The sequence below is a fragment of the Siphateles boraxobius genome, unplaced genomic scaffold (assembly GCF_051911475.1).
Source record: "Siphateles boraxobius isolate OS27281-9 unplaced genomic scaffold, OSU_SipBor_1 3, whole genome shotgun sequence".
NCBI lineage: Eukaryota > Metazoa > Chordata > Actinopteri > Cypriniformes > Leuciscidae > Siphateles > Siphateles boraxobius.
In genome coordinates, this window is record NW_027508919.1 from 11511574 (window position 1) to 11528537 (window position 16964).

The 16964-nt window shown below is 40.0% G+C and overlaps 1 protein-coding gene and 1 long non-coding RNA gene across 2 annotated transcripts in view; one reads left to right on the forward strand and one right to left on the reverse strand.

Moving 5' to 3' along the window:
• The window catches only part of fgfrl1b (fibroblast growth factor receptor like 1b), a 43176-nt gene that overhangs the window by 14361 nt on the left and 11851 nt on the right, over positions 1–16964 (forward strand). Inside the window, exon 3 of the mRNA XM_077247822.1 lies at positions 2092–2364. Coding sequence (XP_077103937.1) covers positions 2092–2364 — 273 coding nt within the window. The remainder of the gene's footprint in view (positions 1–2091; positions 2365–16964) is intronic.
• Positions 14612–15838, reverse strand: LOC143756941 (uncharacterized). The gene is made up of 2 exons (XR_013210356.1): positions 15548–15838; positions 14612–15436 (listed from the first exon to the last, which is right to left on the reverse strand). It is a non-coding gene; the product is annotated as an uncharacterized LOC143756941 (long non-coding RNA).

The following is a 16964-nucleotide window of genomic DNA, read 5'->3' on the forward strand; positions in this document are numbered from 1 at the left end:
AAAGGGAAAGGAAATGGAATGCGCTATTTCAGCTTCTGCTCTATGGTATTCACTAGGTTATTAATATTCTTAAGCAAACACTCAAGAGTCACCCTCTTCATTCAGCGCACCAGGTTTATAAGATGGTAAACATGGTCACATGGTCCGTGCAATACCCCTTATCTCTTCTCCGCTAGTGAAAAGACCCATTGTTTGTTGAGGATCCCACCAATTACATGAAATCTTCATTATAAACACACAACTGTTTTCCTTTCCAATGCCTCCCAAATGTTTATTAACTCACCAATTGTTTTATACACTTACATTTGTGAATTAGTTGCATGATTCATCTAACATAGACTTCTCTCCAGCTGTGATGTTCATTTCCACCTTTTTTCTGCTCTATTTCCAGAGAGGAATTTTTCTGCCCTTCTTAGTCTAACATTCTGGAATTTACTGTAATTTAATTCCAGCACCAAAACAACCTTTTCTTTTCCCTCCCGTCTTTTCTCATGGCACTTTCCTGGATGGCAACCAGCAACTTCAGGTGAAAACACTTCACTCCAGCAGAGAGACTTGAAGGAAAAAAAGAGAGAAAAAAAGTACATTTAGGGCTAGTGTCATTTTTCAATTTATAATCTTAGTGGTTCTCACAGCAGCTGCTAGAGCAGCAACAGGATGTGACAGTACCAGGCATGAATGAGAGGTGCCTTCCAACGTACACACAAGCCAGTATGAAGGAAATGGAAAGCAAGTGCTCATGGGAGTCTTCACAAGCTGCAAGGAGGGGATGAAAAGGACCTTGTGCATGCAAGGAAAGAAATTCCCCCTAAAATGCTTGTGCCTAACTTCCCCTTGTATAACATTTCTTTGTGGGACATGGTGTATTAGGAGCTAGAAAAAAATATTTTCTTCATGTCAGAGAACTTTTTTTTTTTTTTTTTTTGCCATGATATTTTTGGCAATGTTGACTTTGCGCTTCTTGTACCCTAATGCCAGCAAAGGAACATTTCAGTCCACAAGGCTATGAATCTTTTTTTATACTTTGCTAGTCTTATAATACTCTTATAACAAAATTAATTATAAAAGCAAAATGCACCATAAAATACAAATATGTTTTAATAATAAAAATATTATTATTATTTGTTTTGATAATATATTTAATAAAATTGTTAATTTATTAATATTTATTAAAGAAAATGCACCACAAACAATCAATGAAAATATTAAATATTAAAAAATAAAAATGTATTTTATAATACTAAATTTAACTTTTAAAATTCTTTATTATTAAAGAATTTAATACATTTATTAAAGCAAAACACATTACAAAAACATTTAATTATAATATATATGTGTGTGTGTGTGTGTGTGTGCGTGCGTGCGTGCGTGCGTGCGTGCGTGTGTGTGTGTGTGTTTGTTTTTGTGACTTGTGAGGACACAAATGTGTATAATGACATGGGTATTACACTGGTATTACAACTTGAACGTGATTTATGAGGACATTTCATGAGTCCTCATATTTCAAATGGCTTTAAAAACATACTAAGCAGTGTTTTATTAAAAATGCATAATGTCTCCTGTGATGGATAGGTTTAGGGATAGGGGCAGTGTAAGGGGATAGAATATACAGTTTGTCCAGTATAAAAACCATTACGCCTATGGAATGTCCTCACAAATCACAAAAGCAAACATGTGTGTGTGTCTGTCTGTGTGTGTGTGTGTGTGTGTGTGTGTGTGTGTGTGTGTGTGTGTGTGTGTGTGTGTGTGTGTGTGTGTGTGTGTGTGTGTGTGTGTGTGTGTGTGTGTGTGTGTAATATATTAACATGTTTTTGTAGTGTGTTTTGCTCAAATACAAAACTCTACAAAATAATAATACATAACATTACATAACAAATAATAACCATCTACCTAACATATGAAACAAAAATGCACATTCAAATAAAAAAATAGTGTTTTAGTGTGTATATATATGTGTAAATATACACTAACACAATTATTATTTTTTTGAATGTGCATTTTTGTTTCATATGTTAGGTAGATGGACATTATTTATGTAAATTTAACAAACACTGTTCTGTTACTTAAGACACTTTTTTTTTTTTGCACCAGGTCCTCCATGGGTGAGTCGTAAAGTAGAGGACAGACAGACTGCAAAACTGGGCCACACGGTTCGTCTTCCATGCCCTGTGGAGGGTGACCCCCCTCCGCTGGTCCTGTGGGTGAAGGATGGGCGGAACGTGAACTCAGGCTGGAGCCGCTACAAGGTTCTGAGGAAGAGTCTGAAGATCAAAGAAGTGGAACTGGAGGATGCCGGAGAGTACATCTGCCGCGTCACCAATGGATTTGGCAGCCTCGCCCTCAACTTCACACTCATTGTAATTGGTAAAGACTGCCTCCCACGCCATACACCACAACCCTTTATATCTCAGTTCTTTATACTTTTGCACACCCAGAGCATTTGTAGGCCACATCAGTCATCCGGGCTTAATCAAATCCTGCATCGTTGCACACCCACTACAGTCTGAGGTAGTCTTTTAAGGGGATAGTGCCCCAACTTGACAGATGGCATCTCAAATCAGCAGTACTGAAGCATTAGTTTTCAACTGAAATCAAAAAAGAGCAGGGGATCTTTTAGATGCCCTCACAAAAAGCTAATGGGTGCACAGGAAGGCAAACGGTCTCATATAGCTGCTCCCAAATCATATTTGACTAAACTGACGTGACTGGCTAGGTACTTTAAAGCAAGCATGGTTTCATGTATAACATTAACTGGAAAAGCACAAGAAAGCATTGTACTGATTGAAATTTATGACTTGTTAGCATTTGTTGGAGCATATGGCACTAATTCCATTTTGCATTATCAAATCTAGAGAACAAAGGATGGTTTCATGTCGTCCGTCACACAATACCTGCAGTTGTTTATGTAGGCCGTAATTTAATGCCATGTCCATACTTTTACCCAGGTATTTGAGACTTTTTTTCCCACTAGAACCTGACAGGCAAGGAAATGAATACACACCTTTTTGGATGGATGGATGAAAGGAGAAAGAAAATGAGGTGTAGAGAGTCATGTTGCTGTTGTGAGACTGGTTGGAGCAATGGGGGGTTTGTGCTGGACCGTTGCAGCTCGGAGCGTGTGGTTCTCCTGATGACTGCTGAGGGACTGTGGGGCAGGCATTTCCAGTCAAACGTTCTGTACAGGGAGAGGAGACAGAGACGGCCTGCCGCCTTCTCTGCCATAAATCTGAACTGGTCCAACAAAGTTGAGAGGCCTTGAGTACCCAGAAGCCCTCGGCTCTTCCTGTACAGCTTACCACTTTGGGGAGGCTACCGAGGCAACTAGTGTGCGGATGTAAAGGATGACTATTCTGCTGAGCGAGGCAGCTGCTTAATTGGCCGAGCCAGTGTTTTCAGGTTCCCTCCCCTTCATGTCTTTGCTCTGGGCCTCCTTTATGGGGAGTGATGGCGGCCTGCTGTTTTCCTGTTTCGTCCCCAAGAGCTCTGTGGAACTCAGAGTTATCGTCCACTGGACTGTTTCACTCCCTTTGGAATATGGTTGTAGAGTTTACTGAAGTCATTAACTGCAATGACCAACAGCCCCAAAACAAAAGGCCCATTAGACCCTCCTGGTGCAGTGTTTGAGTGTTTAAAGCTGTGACTTTTGCTGGAGGGAATGCCACTATTAATTAACTGAATAAGCGCCATTGTTTTTCAGTAAAGAGTAGTGGGCCCTGCCTGAGAAGAGTTTAAGGTATAGTTTTCTTTTAATTTTTAAGTCACCCTCATGTTGTTTCAAACCTGTATCAATTGTTTTTCTTCTGTGGAACACAAAATAAGATTTTTGTGTTCCACAGCAGAAAGACATACAGGTTTAGAACAACGTTAAGGTAAGTTAAAAAAATCATTTTTAATTTTCAAAAGCATTTATTAAACTAGTATTCTTTCAAGCAAAATAAATGTTTGCTATTTATTGAGCTCTTGTGTGCAGTTGTGAAGGACATTAATGAGAATCAATTAATTGGTTGCTGTGCATAGGTACTAAATCATTATCACTACTCTTTTCAGAATATTATAAATTATAGAAATTACATGAAATTACAAATTACACCCTGGCAGGTGTTTTTTCAGAGATCCTCATGTGAAGCAGCTACTTACAGTTTTTGCCCATTGCTTGAACACATTTTGCAAAACCTAACAATCCTTTGTCAAAATGTCACATTTTGATACCCACTTGCATCATATGAATACACTTTCAGATCAGCAGCAACACACTAGTCTACTTTATATAAAACACTGCAGTCTTTTGTTTTCACTGTTTTTATTCAGTTCCACAGAGGGTATGGTTTCACAACAACCAAAAAATTAAACACTGAATTCAAAATCATTACATTAAAGTAGTATATTTTACAGTAGAGTTAATTCAGTTAAATCAAAAATACAACAAACAATACACTACTGTAAACACAGAAAAACACAATTATGACCCTGGATCACAAAACCAGTCTTAAGTAGCACAGGTATATTTGTGGGAATAGCCAACAATACATTGTATGGGTCAAAATTATCAATTTTTCTTTTATGCCAAAAATCATAGGATATTAAGTAAAGATCATGTTCCATGAAGATATTTTTTAAATTTCCTACCGTAAATGTATAAAACATTTATTTTTGTGAGTGAATGCAGCACAATCGCGAACATAAATGGACAACTTTAAAGGCGATTTTCTCAATGTTTCGATTTTTTTGCCCGCTGCCCCGGGATGTGCACAATTTCCCTTTGGCCAATTATATTACGTCCCCGTCGTCTGTTTTTGATAAGGTTGAATCCAGCCTTGTAAATGTAAATACATTCATGCGGCTGGGCAGCTCCATCCATGTCCAAGATTCTCTGTAACAAAAAAAATACATATTGTGGATGGCTTTACTCAAAGCACACACCAACACTACTACACATACAGAACCGACCCACCCCACTACACAGGTACCTGTATAGCTTTCTGAATGTATCTATGTGGTACTAATCCAGTGGTACATATTCATCTGTTATTGGACTGCACCCATTCTGTACTGTAAATATAAAGGACTGAAACACTTGCTGGTACATATTCATGTCAAAGTTCTTTGACCCTGACAGTGTTCTTCTAAAATGGGACCCTGTACAATTACTTCATGGTCATGTAGTGCTTTACCAAGATGCGTCTGATAGTGGTAATGCTTACTCGATTTATGTTGTTGAATACTTGCCTATCTGCATGTATTTGTTGCTGTAGCTGGTGGAGACGGATTGCATTGTTTGCTCTGACTAGGTTCACTATGGCAAGTTCCTGCTGTTGGGTGAAGAGGCGTTGGCGTCCACCCCCAGTAGGTCTTCTAGCAATTCTGTAGAAAAATGTAACCACAAATTGTTCTCGTTTGCTTCTTTTTTTACAGTACTGTGTATACTGAACTTTACTGTATTTACCATACACAGTCCTGAAACATCTCAACACGACGTTGTCACGGTATGTTTCACAAAGCTACCACTTTTGTTGGAAAAGGAGCATTAGCCACCCTGCAATACAATACATGTGATACGGTAACGTGATATGGTACAGTACTGTAAATACTGTAGATAAAGTCTGAGTAGAGTAGAGAGTTGAAGACATACCTGTTTTCCAGTCAGAATGTCCTTATTATAGATGAAACTGTGAAACGGCTTAGATTAGGGTGGACTCTGCCCAGCTTCCCTCATAGTCAGGCCATGGTTTATGACATGGTCCACCAAAGTTTCTCTTATGGCATCCAAAATAATGGTCCTTGTTTGGCCTCTTCGACCACATCCTCCTCTCTCTCTGTCTTCCTTTTCCTCTAGCTTTCCCTGCCTCCATGCTTGCAAAGTTCTCAAAATGGCTTAACTGAGGCCTTTTTTGTAGCTGGCTGATTGGTGTTCAGTTTTGTTAGCAAATATTTTCAGGTGTGTGTCTACGTCTTTTCAATTAACCAATGTGTGTTGTAATTTGAATAGATGTGTTTTCTCAATGGTACCCTGAGATTTCATTTTTGAACTAAGTGTCTTATGTATGAAATAGTGTGTAGTGTCTGAGCAAGTGTGTTGCAGAAAGGAGCAAGTGTGTAACAGAATTGCAACTAAAGTGCAAAGCAGCACTCTTGTTTAAGGTATGGTTGCACTTTGTTTATGGTATAGTAACAACAACTTCAAGTTATGTTACTTTGGTTTAAGCATGTGTCTATAGTGTTCAAGAAACGGGCACAAACTGTAATGTAGATTAATGTGCTGTTCACCAAAAACACAACAGGGAAACTCCAGCCTGGGCTGATTGTATCAGGACTGAGGAATTTAGTGACATTAAATAGCACCTGTTGTCATCAGAGCGGATCTAATCTGCACCAGGATTTGCACTCACTGCAAGCATGGGCAGGACAGTGCCCTCATATTTTAATGTCTGTGCAATCTATACCCCACATAATTCCTCATGAAAGTGTAATTTTAGCTTTTAGTTGATATTGTGCCCCTATCAAACCAGACAGCTGATGGCTTGGTGTAATCAGTTGGCAATAAACCTAAGCTGAGGTAACGGCTATAATTTAAGATTTCAGTTCTTCCTGACCACAGTCACCAAAAAGTCTTTGTGCTTTACACATGTGTAAATAGAAACACATTTTTTTCAAAATCTTGTCTGCAATTGTACATGAGAACAACAACTCAAGTTTTAAATATAGACAGAGATTAGCGCAGCTTTACAGCTTTAAGGCATTTTAATAGGATCGTTAACTTGCTTTCCAATGTTGCTCACATATTCAGTACTTTTTTGCAATCTGGCTCGAAGAACTCTGGGAATGTGGGTTTGTAAGAATGGCATATTGGGTTTTAAGGTCAGAGTAAAGGTGTTGTTTACCAGAGGGTGTTGGACGCCGTTGAAGAAATGCTTCACCATCATCTCACGCTGACCATTCCCACATTCAATGGCGTGTCATGGAGTCAAATAAATCAGTCTCCGTGTCATAAAGCGCTGTACTTTAAAATGTCCCACAGCTCCTGGGCCTCTCCCTCTTTCCCCCGCGGTGGTCCCAGACCCTGCACCCCTGCTGTTTCTAAAGTGCAACACACACTCCCAGCATTGTTTTCTCCCAGCGCTGCTTTGCAGGAGTCCAGGGCGAGGGATCTGAGGCTTTTCTCCACAACCTAATTGTCTATATTGTGAGAGTTTAAATTAATGTTGGATATTTGTCTCCGTGAGTGGATTTGAAGATCTCAAGTTTGCCTCCAACAGTAACTGAGTCTACACACAATTGCGCTGTTGTAGAGTCCTGGTTCCCTGGCTTTGAATCCCTCTTGCCTGATTTTCTCACTTATATCGTATAGGAGGCCATACTGTATACGGACGCAGTGGGGAGAGAGTGTGGCTTCTACTCAGACGGTGGTTTGGGCTGCCTGTTTTATGAGGGGACTGGTGGAGAGCTTCCAGCAGTGGCCTTTTGTTCTTTGTTTGCAGGCTACGGGTTACATGTGTTGTAGTTTAGCCAGCGTCCTCCTCACCTAAATGGATAATTGTATCAAAATTACACTCGTAAGCCAACCCAAGACTGCGGAGGAACGTGGTAGGTGGGATACGGGAGGGGCAGAAAGTTTGGGACAGCAAGGATATGCCTTCCAGTCTTTGGGTCATGTTACCTTGACCAGGTTTGGCTTGAGTGGGACTTACAGCACTGACGTTCATTCATTCAAGATAATTTGCTCATAACCTTTCCCACTGCTAAACTACAGAAGCTCTTTTCCATTCCAATAGACATGCGTTTACTCGTTTGCTTTGGCTGGCCTGAGAGCAGAACAGCCTCACTGCTGCAGTATTTATGTTTAGTCTGATTTACACCTATTCTCCACGACAGCTCCTCTTTTGGGAAATGCTTCTTTCCAATTTAAACAGTCCAAGGGGGAAGAACCATGAACTGGGTCAGTTTATAAAAAATATTCTAGTTAAATATTTTGATTATTTTAAGTTGTAATATTTCGCAATATTATATATGTTACTGTATTTTTTATCAAACAAATGCAGCCTTGATGAGCATTAGAGATTTCAAATAAAATATTTTACATAGACACCAAACTTTTGAATAATGTATACAATGGGTTACACTTTATTTTAATGTGTCATTGTTACAGTGTAATTAAATATTTAAGTACAGTGTAATATTAATTAACTACATGTACTTACTATAGGGTTAGGGTAGGATTAGGATTTGGTTGAGGGTTAATTGCATGTAATTAGGCATAATTTATTGTTATTACTGTGGTAATTGCATGTAACAAGGACACTGTAAAATAAAGTGTTACCCAATTTTATTGTATACAGCTTAGAACTTTGGATTATATGTAAGCGTGAACTGATCATCTAAAAAACAAAATTTTGTAAGTAAAGGAATGATGGAATTTGATCATTATTATAATATCAGAATTGTATTTTATCATTAAATCAGCAGAAACCATTTCCTCAGCCTACATGTAATTAAAATAGTTTTTTCTGCCCTTCTGCTGCAGTTACAGAGTTTTTTTTTTTTTTATCAGTTATGCTTCTCACTTCCCAGCCTGAACTCACTCTTATATGCCTTTTATATATGTCTTACAAACTCTGTATGTCTCTCTCTGTTCAGCTTAATTTCATGTGAGTCCAGACTGGTTTCAATTCCATCAAGCATCCTTTCATCTTTCCCTTTTTTCATGTCTTTTCTTCTGCTATTCACAAGCATGAATTCATTTGTGTCCATATGTGTTTGTGCTTTGAACTTGCCCAAGCTTATTTCCCTACAATGAAAGAAATTAAACAAACACACTCTTGAGAGCTCAAGTTGTGAAGCTCCGTGTCACATTACAAGTAATCATAATTAGGAATTACATCAGTATTAAAGTGACCCATGATCAAAGGGGTGCTTTAAGAGCATTTTCCAGTGCTTGTGACGGTTTTTGGGATGTGTTTGACATCAAACACATAAATACTACTGTATTCCGGTCTATTCTTTAGATACTAATAGTCTTTTTGCAAAACGGGTGCCATTTGTTTTATATACATTTGTCTACAAAAACATGACTTCATTTATAATTTAGGTAATTATAAAAATCTATAAATAATATTTTTTTTTAAAATCATCCTTTCAAGAAGTGATCCTTTAATTGATTATTGAAAAGTGGAAATCAGAATTAAATTCCAACTTTTTAAGGAGCACCTTTTTAAAGTTATAATATTTTGTAAGGGCAATCAGACACATACACTATACTGGACAAAGGTTTGGAGTATGTTTTTGTAACGACAGTCTGTATCTTCAACAGCAGAAAGCCAGAAAACATTTATTGTTAATATAATTTTAGGCTTGTGGTGAGGATGGTGACATTGGGGTGGGCAGGACATTCGGTGGCACTGGGTCATCCATGATGCAGAGTGGTGCTCAGTATTATATAATTTGATATAATAATATTTATCGTATTTCATCATTCCTTTACTTGGATGAAACATTTTTAGCTGTTCATGCCTAAAGTGGAGTCTAAAGTTCTAAATCCACTGGAGAGGAGTTCCTGGAGCATAACCACAAGGCGCACTGGAACGACAAAACTTTGAAACATCTCCTCTAGACCCTGGATGGGCCAGATGCTGCTATTGGGGGAGGATCACCGTCCTTTCATAGAGTTCATTGATTATGCCTTATGGGTGTGCATATCCTCCCTCAACGTGGGATGATGACGACACCATTAAATCCGACTCCCCAAGACTATCAACACCTTCAGCAGCCATCTCTCTGACTACTCAAGAAAGGACACATCATCCCAGCCCGGAGTGTCCCAGTAAAGCAGAGAGATCCCCCACGACCGACCCAGAGACAAAGCCAATTCCCGCCATGGAACCAGAGCCCGAGCCTGCCTCAGACCAAGAGCTTAAGCCCCCTCCATCCTCGGAGACAGACCCAGCCACAGTGTCCACCCCGGTGCCAGAGACATTCGCCTCATCCGTCCCAAGAATGGAGCCCATTGATGGGTCTACTGAGGAGTTAGCACCAGTAAGAAAGTCCACCGTTGAGTCAGTAGAGGAGCGCTGGCTTATCAATTTTTCCACTGGGCCAGCTCCCATCCATGTCCTCACCCCTGAGCACGTCCATTCCCAGCCCACCACACTCTGCATCATCGATGACCCAGTGCCACCAAATGTCCTGCCAACCCCAATGTCAAAACCTTCACCACAGGCCTGTCTAATTTCCTATGATTACCTGCCCTACTGGTGCCTCGCAGGTCCTCTGCTCTTCCAGCACCACTGACTCATTCCAGCTCGTCAGCATCACCTCACCACCAACGCAACGCTTTGAGTTGGATACCCTATCTTCACCCCCAGCCTCCAGTCCCATTACTCCACCTCGGCCTGTCAGACCTACGGGCTCTGCCTAGGCTCTACACTCCCTCAGCTCCACCGTGGTCCGCCATCACTAAGAGCTCCACCGGGCTCCCTAGTCCTTACTCCTCATTACCGCAGGTTTCACTGCAGTATCTACAGGGCTCCTCCTTCCTTCTGGTTGCACCTTAGTCCTTGCCTCATCCACTCAAGCCGGCGGCATCGTCTGGGACGTCCTTGCCCATGATGTCGCACTGGACTAGGGCTGGGATAAATGATTATTTTTTAAACGATTAATCTAGCGATTATTTTTCGATGCATCTGAAAGTTGAGACTTTACTAAATGTTACCTTCTTGGTCCTGTCTGTTAGCTCGTTGTCAGTGTCCTCTATATGTATTTTCCACGACAATAACTATAGGCGCATACTTGCAGCAGTCTCGCACTGAGCTCTTGTGAATTGCACGTATAAAATGAACAACCTCGATCCATCAGGAAACGGCACATAGGTCGCTGCATTTCACTGCGCTTCGTGACATTTTTTCCTTTTGAGCGAAGAAGCAGTTCGCCGGAGATGTGTTAAAAGACAGCGGAGTGCATTCATGACCGGGTCTGAGTGAGTAATTTACTCTTTAAAATAAAATACTTTATTTTACTCATTTAAGACTGCTCTTATGAGGACACTCGACAAAACGGACAGTTTGGCATAATTTGTGTGTATGGTTCGTTCAAGCCCGAAAGAGAACTCGATACTGACGCACATTTTTCTGTGGGGTGTGTGTGTGTGTGTGTGTGTGTGTGTGTGTGTGTGTGTGTGTGTGTGTGTGTGTGTGTGTGTGTGTGTGTGTGTGTGTGTGTGTGTGTGTGTGTGTGTGTGTGTGTGTGTGTGTGTACTTTAGAGGAACGAGTGCGTGCCTCCTTGCACTTCTGACGAATCGACACGCATATTTTGCGTCAACGTATTTTTTGCGTCAACGTAATCGATGACATCGACGCGTTGTCCCAGCCCTACACTGGACCCTTCAATTCCGCAGGAATCTCCAAGGTTGACAGCACCATTTCCATTGGTCGGCCCCAAGGTTCCCCCTAAGACGTCCGTCAGGGCTCCAACTTGGCTCCTCCCTCATGTCTGTTCCACATCTTCCTCAGCCTTCTCCAATATATATACAATTTTAGACCCCACTTTTTCAAATTATAGCATCCAGTAAATACACTAAATATTTTGACCCTGGTATTTCCCTGATGCATCTCATGGCCACCCTGTTTTTTCTTCTATGTGCAATTCAAACCAGAACCTAATCACATCATGGCTTTGGTTTCATGGCACACAACTGAGCCTTCTTTGAGCTGCAGGGGTAGCAAAGGTTTTAATTAAACTAAAGGGATGCAAATTACCCACCTTCATCAGAGAGCCACATTAAAGGGCCTTTCATCCACCTCATTAGAGGGGCCAGAGGCTGGGCCGGGCGCTCTGTAGGATGCTCCGGGCCCACTCCACTCACAACAGAAGAAAAGAACACAGGCATATTAGGTTTGGCCAATTTCCTCCCGAGTCGCCATATGACTGTTGCACCAAACCACTTATGGCTCTATAAAAGACACAAGGAGACTTATAATTACCCTTTCTCCTTTTGCTTCTCTATGTCTTTGCCTGCTGTGAATGTACCAACAGTCTCTAATTTGCCTCCAGTCAGCACTTATAGAGATATGTCATGCCAAATATACAGATGGAAATGAGGTGTATTTGTAAAGCTAACAAATCATATTGTTTAAAAGCATGAAAGCTTATCTACATTACCCATCTGATTTCATTTTTTTTTTTTTTTTTATTGGCAGGAATAAGCACTTGCTTTTATAACAGCTGTCTATTCCTTTGTGTTTCCCTCTCATCTCTCTCCAGTATTTTTTAATACATTTGAATACATGAAAACACATAACCGCGCTTCTTTCAAGGAAGATTAGAACTCGGTAATGTTTTCATCAAGAACAAAATTATTGGAAAGAACTCAAAAGGGCTGGAAAGCACTCCAAAGTGTTATTGTACTTAAAAAAAATACCAGTTCATACCTCTTCCATTTCTAGTATTATAATCTGACTATGGTAAACGGCATTGGCTGTGTTTTCTTTTGATTTACTGGAACAGACATGGTTTCAGTTAGTGATAGGCTATTACCTTAAAAACACAGCATCCCTCTCAGTCAAACGACTCAGTGAGTTTCTACACCAACTTCAATCTTCATTACAACCTTGATAGAAAAACGGTAACAGGACTGTTTTTTCCTTTGATGTTTATTGTATTTAGATATCGCCCTTGTTGGTCAAAATCACTAGAAATGTTTCACCCTGCTTTCTATTCAATGTTTGTTTTGCTTTGATTTTTTTTTAAGCATGTGGAGCTCTATATGACAGATCTACAGGAATGTATGTTTGCACACAGGTATGAATGGAGAATGAGCCTTTTTGAAGGTGTTGCTTTCAACTTCATCCCAGTTGGAAAAAATAATATGTGAGCCTTATTAACACTGAGTCCTCATGAAGATCATTTGTAAGCTGAGCTGTGGAGCTGCCTTTGGACCTTGACTAAGCCCACCTTCTTTGGGCACCCCCTCTCTATATGTATCTCTAAAGGGCTGCAGAGCAAAAGGAGCTGCCTGTCCTTCAGAGCTTCAGAGCTCCTTTGCCAATTTTTTTTTTTGCCTCACCAGTGCAAAAACATCACTGAGAGTAAGTGAACCGTGAATTCACTCCATTAGAAACATGTACAGTAATACTCACAATGCCATACAGCTCTAGAATGCTGTGTCAGGGAGACATCTGTCTTTTTGGACACCTGTTTAGAGAACTCGCCGTTCACAATCCAGAGAACTAGAGTCTGGAGTTGGGCTCTCAGTAAGACCACTTTAGCCCACATAAAGCTCCTCTGATTCCACTCTGCTGGTGCTGAATAGTGTGAATGGCTTACTTTTGCTCCTACACCCCAGGGCCAAAGGTAACAATGGACTGAAGGCTGGTGAAAACACTTCTGCTAGCTTTGGCTTGAATGTCTGTGTTGAACATGCAAGGCCTGTGCTTGGCATATAGGGGTTAGCAGGGACAAAGGTGCAGTGCAGTCTCCACAGCAGCTACACACACAGCCTTGGGACAGCATGAACTAAAGAAAAACAGAGAGCTTGGAGGCTTTCCTAGCTGAAGAGACACCAACCTTTCATCGTCGTGTTCAGTAATGTGAAAATAGACTACCATTCAAAAGTCTGGGGCCATTAAGAATGTTTTAAATAATCATGTAACACTGAAGACTGGAGTAATGATGCTGAACATTCAGTTTTGTCATCACAGGAATAAATTACATTTTAAAATAGAAAGCAGTTAGTTTAAATTAACAATAAATTTATTGTAATTTAAAAAAAAAATGTTGCTATATTTTAAATAAAAAAATAAATGCAGCTTTGGTGAGCATAAGAGACTTTTTTCAAAAACATTAAAAATTACTGACCCCAAACTTTAAAGGTTGTATTGTTATTATTATTATTATTATTACATATGTTTTTAAAGAAATTAAAAGCATATGTAGAAATTATTTTATTTACATCAACATAGTTTAAGATCATGGGGAACATTTCAATCATATTATGTGCTTAAACTTATGACTGGTAGTGTATTTGAAGTATGGGATTTATCTGACAATTTTTATTTCATAGATTTTATGCACTTAAAAGAAAAGGGTGTTTTTCTTTTTGTTTACAAGGAAATGTATAACATATAAAAAGAAGATTTTTACTATTTATTGCTTATTTTACAATACCACCAAACAGTATATGTTGTATCCAAACTGGTACCAGAATCATAGTGAGACTGTATGCTGTAGGCTTTGAATTATGTGTCGTGGAGGGGGGAAAGTAACATTGTATACAGTTTTTTTCGATTGCTAAACGACATTTAGCTCAACTGGAGCTATATGTGCAAAACTCTAACTACAGTCTGCACTTCCAACAGTCACCTGAGCTAAACAGTTCACATCACCTGCAAAACTCATTCCAAGCAACACAACTCTTAACACATGGCTCAAAACAGGCTCAGTGAGCCAAACACTATGCACAACCCTCACTGAGATAACACACACTGTCACTCAGAACACACTGAGAGTAAAAACACTAGCATCAAACACCAATACAGAAAATACAAACTTTTCATCTTTACAGTTTGAACAATTTCAGTGACTTCATACAAAGTCATATTTTCTTCAAAGAAAAGAGTGACATTCTTTCACATGATTTATTTACATTTTTAGAACATAACAATTCTTTAAGGTAAATGAAAATTAGCAGGTTGCTTCAATAGTCTGTAGTACTGTAATTTACGGAATTACAGTAATGAGAAAAAAGGTAGAAACTAAAAGTACATACTGTAATTCTAACAAATAATTGAGGGGCTAATCCTGCCTCTCTCTAGCATCAGGCCACAGGTTTTCGTCAACATCACATCTAATGTTCTCTCTTGCCATGCACCTGGGGAAGAACCTTCTGGAGTGCCTTATCCATCCCTGGCAGTCCTCTGGACTCGTGGCCTCACATCCGGCACGCATGGCTTCCAAAAGAGACATTTGGTCATGTGGGTGGTGATCAAACACTTTCCACCTCCAGGCAGAGAAAAACTCCTCTATTGGGTTGAGGAAGGGTGAATATGCAGGCAGGTACAAAATCATAAATCTGCGATGTGCTGCAAACTAATCTGTGACAGCTGCAGAGTGGTGAAAAGCAACGTTATCGCAAACTATGACAAAAACTTGGGGGTTTCTTACTGGCTCCCCTTGTTCTGCTGGCACTAGCTGAGCATAGAGCTCTTCTAGGAAAGCTATAAGCCTTTCTGTGTTGTATGAGCCAAAGAGTGGTGTGTTGAGAAGCAAACCATCATTGGCCATTGCAGCACACATGGTGATATTTCCCCCCCTTTGGCCTGGAACCTCCACAGTGGCCCTTTGACCTATAACATTCCTTCCTCTGCGCCGTGTTTTGGCAAGGTTAAATCCAGCTTCATCGATAAATACAAATGAATGTGGTGTTTCCAGTGCTTCCACCTCCATTACTCTCTGAAAAACAGTAAATGCACAGTTTACGTAAATGTAGTAATGCTAGTGTTTTTTTTTTTACTGTAAATATTTTTACAGTAATAGCTGTGTATGTAACCTCAGACGTCTTACCTGGACATATTGGTATCTTTGCTCTTTTACCCGTTCACTGTTTCTCTCGAACGGTACAGTGTATAACTGTTTCATTTTAACTTGGTGTTTCTGTAGGACTCGACCAATAGTTGTTGTGCTGACAGAATTAACATTTTCAAATATATCATTATCAGCCAGCACTCTATCTTGAATCTCCCGCAGTTTTATTGCATTGTTGACAACAACCATGTCAACAATAGCATTTTCCTGCGCATCTGAAAATATTTTTGCTCTTCCTCCTGTTGGGGGCAGCCTTTGGGTCCTGTTGTAAAAATATATCTGCATTACAGTATGTATATATCTGTGTAAATATTCTATAATTGCAATACAAAATAATTTCCTGTAATGTTTTTATTTATTGTAAGGATGTAACTGTCACCTGTTTGTACGATGGAAAATTCGCATTACAGATGCCACTGTAGATCTTTGCAGATTGGGTTGCACCCTCAACCCTGCCTCTCTCAATGAGAGACCATGGTTCACGACATGGTCTATAAGTGTAGCCCTTATTTCATCTGAAATAACAGCTCTTTGTCTTCTTTGTCTCCCTCCACGAACCCGCCCTCTCCCTGCCACCCTTCTCCCTCAACGAACCCGTCTTCCTTGTTCCATTTCAAAAATTAGTCTTTCTGAGCTCTACCTATATATATATATATATATATATATATATATTTGTGTGTGTTCACTAACAAGTCTAAAACAAGACACCTGCTTAGCCTTTCAGCTGAAATTGCAATCAGCAGTGTTTGAAAGGCACAAGGCTGAAATCTATTCTGTTTTGAATGTGTGGTTCACAGTTTTGACAGCAGTGTGTTAGCATTTGAACAAAGTGCTGTAAATCCACAGTGTTGTGCAGGTTGTGGTTAAAGTCATGGGATAAGTGTGTAGAGTTTTGAAAACTGTGTTCAAGCAATGAAAAACGAGCTAGAGTTTGGTCCACATGAACTGCTGCTGTGCAGACTGTAGTTAGAGTTTTGCACATGTAGCTCCAGTTGTGCTCAATGTCGTTTAGCGATAGAAAAAAACTGTAATATAGGGTTCACTTTCTCTTCTTAAGTGAAGTACTAGCTGTACCAACCACTGATGACGCTGATTGAACAGAACTATGGAAAGAATTCAGAAGGCATTTTATTAAGTAGTTTCGTCACCTTCCTATGTGAGAACCATTTGTTGCCACAGTGTTGATTCGTGGCTTGTTGATTTGGGATTGCCCAGAATAAGTAACGTGTACTTAAAGATGTTGTGCTCGGTTCATGTACACACACTGTGTGTGTGTGTGTGTGTGTGTGTGTGTGTGTGTGTGTGTGTGTGTGTGTGTGTGTGTGTGTGTGTGTGTGTGTGTGTGTTTGTGTGTGTGTGTGTGTGTGTGTGTGTGTGTGTGGGTGGGGCCTGGTAA